The sequence below is a fragment of the Dermochelys coriacea genome, chromosome 2 (assembly GCF_009764565.3).
Source record: "Dermochelys coriacea isolate rDerCor1 chromosome 2, rDerCor1.pri.v4, whole genome shotgun sequence".
Lineage (NCBI taxonomy): Eukaryota > Metazoa > Chordata > Testudines > Dermochelyidae > Dermochelys > Dermochelys coriacea.
The window spans coordinates 227124639-227133038 of record NC_050069.1 but is presented as its reverse complement, the minus strand read 5'-3'; the positions used below and the strand labels follow the sequence as shown (position 1 = coordinate 227133038).

The 8400-nt window shown below is 44.0% G+C and overlaps 1 protein-coding gene across 2 annotated transcripts in view; it reads left to right on the top strand.

Moving 5' to 3' along the window:
* Positions 1-1694: 1694 nt before the first annotated feature.
* The window catches only part of LOC119851679 (pituitary tumor-transforming gene 1 protein-interacting protein-like), a 59783-nt gene continuing 53077 nt past the window's right edge, over positions 1695-8400 (top strand). For both annotated transcript variants that reach the window (XM_038391897.2, XM_043509349.1), the window contains exons 1-2: positions 1695-1895; positions 7451-7503. In XM_038391897.2, the coding sequence (XP_038247825.1) occupies positions 1802-1895; positions 7451-7503 (147 nt within the window). In that variant the 5' untranslated portion in view covers positions 1695-1801. The remainder of the gene's footprint in view (positions 1896-7450; positions 7504-8400) is intronic.

Genomic DNA, 8400 nt, shown 5'->3' with positions numbered 1-8400 from the left:
AGAGCACTCCTGCTGACAAAGCACTGTTCACACCGGTGCTTTTTGTCGGTAAAACTTTTGTCGTTCGGAAGTGTTTTTTAACACCCCTGAATGACAAAAGTTTTGCCGACAAAGGGCCAATGTAGACAAAGCCTAATCTTTGCTCTTTAATTCTGCCTAAGAATAGTCAGAGTGCGAGCTAATGCACTCAGGCAACTGTGTCATGTTATTTTTAGGACTGTCTTCTAAAACGTGGGACCCAATTAGCTACAGGTTCCATACAATCCCCAAAACTGGCTCTGATGACAAAACTTTGTAACATTCTGTATGTTCTGATGAACCTGTCCTTAGTTGCACACAAGTCAAGTCATATTTGCCAAAAAAACCCCACAAAATTCCCAGCACAATCATTGGTTTCTGGTCATGTGTCCTAGGGTAGCTGGGATTTTGGATTAGTAAAAGCTGGTGTGCGTTACAGGCAGCTGCTGCCAATCTCTGTTGCCTTCAGTACTCTGATGGCCTGCAAACTGGGAGTGCCTCCCTGCAGAGAAATGGATGAGAGGGACAGCTAAGTAAGTAGCCACACAAACCAGCCTTTTGCAGTGGGAGCACCCTCAGACTCTTTCTCCAGTCCAACAAAGGATGTGTCTTTCCAGCCCAATTAGGGTATGTTTTCACTATCAATCTTAAAGTGCTGCTGCTGTGGCAGTGCTTTAAAGTGGCTGTGTCATCGCGTCACCAGTGCTGTAAAAAAACCCACCCCCACGAGGGGAGTAGCTCCCAGCACTGCGAGTGTGGTTCCCGGCGCTATAGCACTGTCTACACTGCCACTTTACAGTGCTGAAACATGCATTGCTCAGGGGGGTGTTTTTTCACACCCCTGAGCGAGAAGGTTTCAGCGCTGCAAAGTGGCAGTGTAGACATGGCCTTAGTGTTACCTCAACTCGACTTCGGTCCACAGACCACACACAAAAATGTCTAGCTCAAGTAAAGTGGTGCTTTAAACTCAAGCTAGTTGGCCCTTCACGGGGCATGGGGTTGAAGTTCGAGTGAGGCTGACGCTAGAGTTCGTAATGTAGAGGGGATGCAATAGTTCCAGTTACAACAAATCACCAGCTCATGTGATCGCTCTGCTGAACCCATCACTCTGCTAAGCGATGAGCGAGCTGTGGCTCACGAAAGCTTGCGCTCAGATAAATTTGTTAGGCGCTAAGGTGCCACAAGTCCTCCTTTTCTTTCTGCCAAGCCAGTCACGCTGTGTCACTCCAGGGCTGTTCTGAAGTGTGTGTTCACTCTCACCGGGGCTAGGCGAGGGCCAGTGCAGTCACTGGAGTGCACTAGCTCCAGCGGACTGTTGAAGCAAAAAGAAGCCCAAAGGGGCCAGCAGAGGACACGCCATGAAGGCAAGGAGGAGGAGAAGAGGGGACTACAAAGGGCAAAGAGGGGGGAAAGACAGACGGAGTCTCCTAGGGCAGGGAATGACATCAGGGGGAGACACACCACAGGGCAGAAGGGGAGGGAAAAGAGGACGGCGCTGGAGCTCCGCTGCTTCCCACTCAGCCCCACGGGAGCCAGCCTGCCCCGCGTTCGGAGCAGCCGGGCAAGCCACGGCCTCTTGTCTAGCAGGAACGGCCGGGTGGCGAAAGCAGCAGAGCCGCGGGCCGCCGCTAGAGGCCGCTGGACCCGGCACCGCCCGGCTCCGCGGCTGGCAGTGCGCCTGCGCCGGAGGCGGCGCTGGGGGCTGCGGTTCCGGGCACGCCCCGAAAGAAGGCGGCTTGTGAGCCGCGGCCCCGCGGTCAGCGGAGCGCTCGGCCCGGCGGGGATGGACGCTATGCGGCTCTGCGCGCTCTGGCTGCCGGGCCTGGTCTTCATCCGCCCGGGGTCGGGAAGGGGCCCGGGAGACCCGACTGCACCGGGTGAGGCGAGGCGGGGCGCGGCCGCACAGCACAGCAAGGGAGCTGCGCGGAGCGGAGCCCGTGGCTGGGCTCGGGGGGGCGCCGCCCCGGCTTTAGGGATGTGGGGGGGCCCTGGCCCGGGGGGCGCCCCCAGTTAGATTCTGGGGGCCGCCGGTGTAGTGCGGGGGGGCTCCGGGGGGGGCGCCGGTGTAGTGCGGGGGGGCTCCGGGGGGGGCACAGAGGTTGGCTTCCCCCCCCCCCCCGGTACCACGTGCCTTGGTGCGTGTAGGGCAGGCCGGTTTCCCCGCCCTCAGTAGCCGGGCCGGTCTCCAGCCCGCCTGGGGTGCTGCATAGGCAGGGTCATGGGAACAGGGCGAAAAAACGAGACCCCCCTGCCCCCGTGTAAATTTCGAGTGGATGTGTAGACCTGCCCTAAAACACCCTAGGGGCAGAGCTTTTCCCCAAGGCGGGCCAGCTGCGACTCACCCAGGGTGAGGCACCCGACAGAAGCCTAACGGAGAAACAGGACCTGGGTTGACCTAGGGGGTTCTTCAATTCTCTCCGCAGTAAGTGCGAGGCCAGGGCTTCGGATCGGATAGCTTCACACCTTGTCTACAGTACAAAATTTAAATTGACCTAAATTAGCTGACAGCTGGCGCTCCCTCCACTCCCCCCAGGGCTGAGGAGCTCTGCTCTAGAAATTTACATGGGTGCAAATGGCCCTGGCTTGGACTGTCAGCCCCTTGGAGTGGGGGGGGGGGACGGGACCTCCAGCTGTGAGCTCATGGCAGGGCTGACAGGCCCAGAGTGGGGAGAACTCCACCTCTCAGTACTTGTCACAGTTAAGTTGGTGGAAGCACTCCTGGTTAGGGTGCGCACCACTGAATGCAGATGCATCTGAAGAAGTGGGGTTTTTTTTACCCACAAAAGCTTATGCCCAAATAAATCTGTTAGTCTTTAAGGTGCCACCAGACTCCTTGTTGTTTTTTGTGGATACAGACTAACACAGCTACCCCTCTGATACTTGGCACCACTGACCAAGGGCGTGTAGCGTGAACATGAACCACCGCAGTAATTACTGTGGTCGCTGTAGGTTGACCTAACTCCAGTCAACTTAATTTTGTAGGTCTTGCGTCAATCTAACCCTGTCGCTTAGAGCAAGCCTCAGCCTGCAGGACTCAAGCTCTTTGTACAGCACTATTATTGTGGGATGCTCCAGAGAAAGTATGCTAGACAAATAAAATGACTGCCTCCAAGAGATTAGTGGTAGAGTTACAAATGTCTACCTTTTAGCTAAAATCCTCATGCCGTTCATTCTTGGTTTAGTACTGGTCAGCTTGGTAGAACAGCAGGGTTTTCAAAAGGTTTGAAGAGGAGAGAATACATCATCTGTGTGTTGTCTCTATACATGAGGGATGGGTTTTGTAATGAGGGATGGTTGAGGCGTTCTAAATTGATGGACTGCTGCCATACTAGTTATCCTCTGGGCACCAGAACTGTGCCAGGCCATTGAAGGCTCTTGGTAAAAATATCTTCAACTTTAGTAGTTACTGACAGCTGTTACAAGAAAATGTTTTAATATGGTTGGTTTTCATTAAAGTAGATTGTGAGACGTACATAGTAATGAATACTCAGGATTCAGTTTGAGCAGATCAGCTGTCTTCCACAAAGATTTCTCCATGAAAGGAATATTAAATTTCTTCTCTTTCTCCCCCCGTACCAGCTGATCAATGTATTGTGACAAAAGTGAACTTTTTTTTATTCTGCTACTAAAATATGGGATGAACCAATGAGCCAGAGCAGCTAATACCTCTGTCAAATAGTGGGCTCTGAGAATGCAAATCTGACTCTAAACATTGATTACTTGCACTGTGCAAATTGTGTACTTGCTATGTTCAGCTCTTCATCTCCTTTTAGGCCATATCTAGGTGAGGGGGAAAGGTGTATTTTAACACATGTTAAAATCTTAGTTTTTCTACGTACAAAAATTATACAGCTTTAACTGTGTTGGTATAGTTAAAGTGGTAAACTCACTAGTGTGGATGCAGTTACAGTGGTATAAGGATGTTTAATGTCATGGTAGCTTAATTTTGTGTGAGATTCATAGATTCCAAGGCCAGAAGGGTTCATGATTATCATCTAGGCTGACCTCTGGCATAACAGGCTGTAGAACTTCTCCAAAATAATTCCTAGAGCATATCTTTTAGGAAAAACAGCCTGTTTTGAAAATTGTCAGTGATGGAGAATCCACCATGATCCATGGTAAATTGTCCCAGTGGTTAATTACTCACACTGTTAAAAATTTACATCTTGTTTCCTGTCTGAATTTGTCTAGTTTCTACTTCCTTTGTTGTTCCTTTCTCTTCTAGGTTGAACAGCACAGTATTAATTTGTTCCCCATGTAGATATTTGTAGATTGTAATCAAGTCACTTCTCTTATCTAAAATAAATAGATTGAGCTCTTTGAGTCTTTGACTACAAGGCATTTTTTCTAATCCCTCAGTCATTGTCATGGCTCTTCTCTAAACCTTCTCCAATTTATCAACGTCCTTCCTGAACTGTGCACATCATAACTAGACACGGTATTCCAGCAGCGATCACACGGTACCAAATATCATCTCTACTACTCAAGAGTCTCCTGTTTATGCATCCCAGGATCGCATTAACTCACTTGGCCACAGCATCACAATGGGAGCGCGTGTTCAGCTGATTATCCACCACAACCTCTGAATCTTTTTCAGTCACTTCTTCCCAGGATAGAGTCCCCCTCCCTGTGAGTGTGGACTACATTCTTTCTGCATGTATACATCTACATTTAGCCGTATTAAAATGCATATTGTTCGCTTGCACCCAATTTATCAAACGATCCAGATCATTCTGAATCAAGGACTTGATATCTTCATTATTTACCACTAGTTATCAGGCATCTTTATACTGATACAACTGTTATAACTATTGGGGTTAAAAAAAAAATCACATGCCTACCTTAAATAGCCAACCAAATACAAAAACTGTGTAGAAAAGGCAAGTTTTGATTTTTGGTGTGTGTTAAAAATACACCTCTTTTTCCTAGTCAAGACAAGGCCTTGGAATCTTGAAATTTTATGGATACATTATCAACTTGAAATCCAGTTATGTTAAAAAGACTTGAAAGTAGTTTCCAAGTACTGGACTAGCTTCTGAATCTGCTTACCAATATTTGCTTTTGATTGCATTTTCCTATATTTAAAAATGTTTTATTCTCTCTCCCCTGTTGCTGTTTGAAAGACCAACACAAACAGGGAAGGGAAAGCTGTACCTGACTGCAAAGCAAATAGTGAAAACAGCTGTAAGGTGTGCTGTAAAGTGCACAGAGTAAAACAAAATGAAAATTAGAAAATATATTTTCTAATTTATCTTTCACTTATAGTAATTTTAGGTGTTGTAACAACAACAAATAAAAGATTTTAAAATATCTTCCCCCCCCCCCCCCCCGGTCATTTTGATAGTACAGAATAGGGTGTCTGGTGTAGTGGTGTGTTTTATTAAATTGTGAACTGCTGCTTTGTAAGAGGAGTGAGGCTGACTGAAGTGTGTATTAATTCCACAATCAGAATATTTGGCATTTAGAGCTTTTATATGGGTGCTGTTTCTTTTTATAAATCTAAAGAAAGCGTTGGTTATGTTGTTCAGGCCCCAGTCCTTCAAAGAGCACGCAATGTTTTAGGTTATCTGCCAAATCTTCTTGAGAGCCTGTGAAATTTCACTGAGTGGAACTAGTCCTGTACCCCATTTACTTTCTTAACGTAGTTCTTGCGGGTTTTCACTTCATTTTTACTTTGAATGACTTCAGTTATAAAAGCTCATCTGTTTAAAAGAAAATTTAAAAATCTCTGGTATTCTCATACCTTTCCAACAATACCAGTGCACTGAATGAACCAATTTCCTGAACTTCATTTAGAAACTTCAGTTTTGTAGCTCTGATCATTGTGAATGTTTTTTGCCCAGGTGGCATAACATTACTGAAAACTTACATTTGGAGAGTTAAGGAATGTTTGCTATAGGCTTTATGAATTAATCTTATTTTTGATTTCTATTTTTTGCTTGAGGTTGGTGTACTGGCCATACCTTTAGAATTTGAGTTTCTTTATTGCATTGGCTATTTCTTGATACAATGTGAATTAATCAGTGGGGGGTTTTAAAATTTATTAATCTGAATATACTAGTAAATAAAGCACAGATTTGTTATATACTAAGAATTAATGTCAAAGCAGCAGGACAATAAATTATAAAATGTAGGAGTTTAAATATCTTGATGTTTTGGAAAAAGAAACACTAAGCTCTTTGACAATTTTTGTAGACTTAAAACATTTCTTATCTATTTATGATTATTGGATGGCTGTGTAAAAGTAGAACTATATTACTGACTAGCAGTCATTACCATCTGATGACTTGCTATATGTTGCCTGTGTGAAATGAATTGATGGTGTCGTGCCAGTTTCTAGTGGATAGGTATTTGCACACAAAAAATTCCAATTGGAACTCCTTTTGGCAGAGTAGCTAGAAAATCAAGGATTGGTTGGGCAAGTAGATTGAACTATCTTTTAGTCTCTAGAAGTGGCCCATTTAGGTCAGGACTGAGGCACCTCGTTGGGCCAGTCAGAAGAAGCTATTCTATCTGTGCTGTGGATGAAGGACCAGACTTCAGGGCTGTCAGGATGGCTTTTCACAAACATTAACCTCTAAACTTTTTCTGTAATGATTAAAACAAGTTGCATTCTGTTACCTGCAACTGGAAAAATAGCTGTTAGTTATGACTGTAGTCATCCTTAGGCAATATGAACAACAATGGGTTTTCTGTGCTTGAAGATACTTTTTTTTTTTTTGTAAAACTAAATATAACTAAAAACTAAACTTTTTTTTTGTAACTAAAATATAGATTAACTTTTCCTATATCACTTGGCTTTTAAAACATCCCGTAACAGGTTTTGTTGAGCTTTTTGCTAAGTAATGTGGTCTCCTGTCTTCAGAAAGTTTTTTCCTCTTAGAATGAGAGAATGCCTGTCATGAGGTTTTATTTTTTAAACCTTTTTTAAAAGTTCTTGAGACTTTTTATGGAAAGGAGGAAAATTTTGACACTAAATCCAGGTTAGGCATTGCTTGGCTTCTGCTTCCAAAGCTTCAGAGCTCAGAGTTTCCTTCAAATTTAACTGCAGGAGGTACAGAATTTCAGCAAACGTGTAGGCAAGCTCAAAACTCACGGGTTACGGATTAGGTCTTCCATTCTCATCTTGGAGAGAACAGTCCTCTTTCACTGATCTTCCTTTTGTGAATTAGAGCCAGGCATGGGCATAAGTTTCTTTCCTGAACAGTGTGGAGGTGAAATTGAGTGTTCAGTGTCGTTTTACTTGTTAAAATACTAGTGGAAATGAAAGCTTTTATTTAAAATATAGAAGCAAACTCACAATTCCTTCTTTGCATGTATTTGATAGATGAGATTATATTTTTGTGTATACGTGCTGTGATTAAAAAGTTATATTATTTGATACTATTGAATGTAAAAAGTTCATAACTTTGATATAATTCTTTTTTTCTAGCATGCTCTAATTTTTCCTTCAAGTCCTGTGAAGAATGTCTAAAAAATGTTTCAGTAAGTTTTGTCATCTTTTTACTATTTTGGGGTCAGAGAATCTGGTGATGCTTACGTTTAATGAGATGATGATGAAATGTCTTACCACAGCTAACTAATTCTGTAGCTGTGCCATACAGGCTCAGAGGGGTGTGGGGGTGTGGAAGGAGATAGCAAAACAGTATGTCATTAGATCATAGTGTCATGCTGTCTGGAGTGGCTCATGGCTGTGTGCCTACCTTGGAGCAGACTGTCAAAATCCGTGCAAAAAAGAAAAGGAGTACTTGTGGCACCTTAAACACTAACAAATTTATTTGAGCATAAGCTTTCGTGAGGTGCAGACACCCAAAACTAGAGATACGTTTTATAATTAGATTTCACCAACACAGTAACAAATGTGAACTCCTTGATCACTGTATCAGTCTTTTTGTAGAGTCACAGACAGTCCCCTTAGGCTCTCCAGTCTATCTTGCCACACGGGCGAGCTGGACTTAGTGATAAATGGTCACTTAGACCAAAAATCACAAAATATTCAGGTTGCTTCCAGTCCCAAGAGACCAGTTACTTACATCCAGATCAATTGGTACCCTAGATCTTACACCAAAGACACCGCCTGCAGCCAATCCTGTAATAAACTATCTAAATATTTATTAACTAGGAAAAAGAAAGTTATTTACAGGTTCAAGCAAGCAAACATACACACACAAATGGGTTGCAATCTAAATCCTAAAAGTGAGAGTTGTTGTGATCTGTCAATTCACAATGTGTTTTGGCAAATCCAGGGATAACCCTGGAGGGATCTCTTGGTTCAGTTTAGGTGTCAGAGTAGCAGCTGTGTTAGTCTGTATTCACAAAAAGGAGTACTTGTGTCACTTTAGAGACTAACAAATTTATTTGAACATAAGCTTTCGTGAGCTA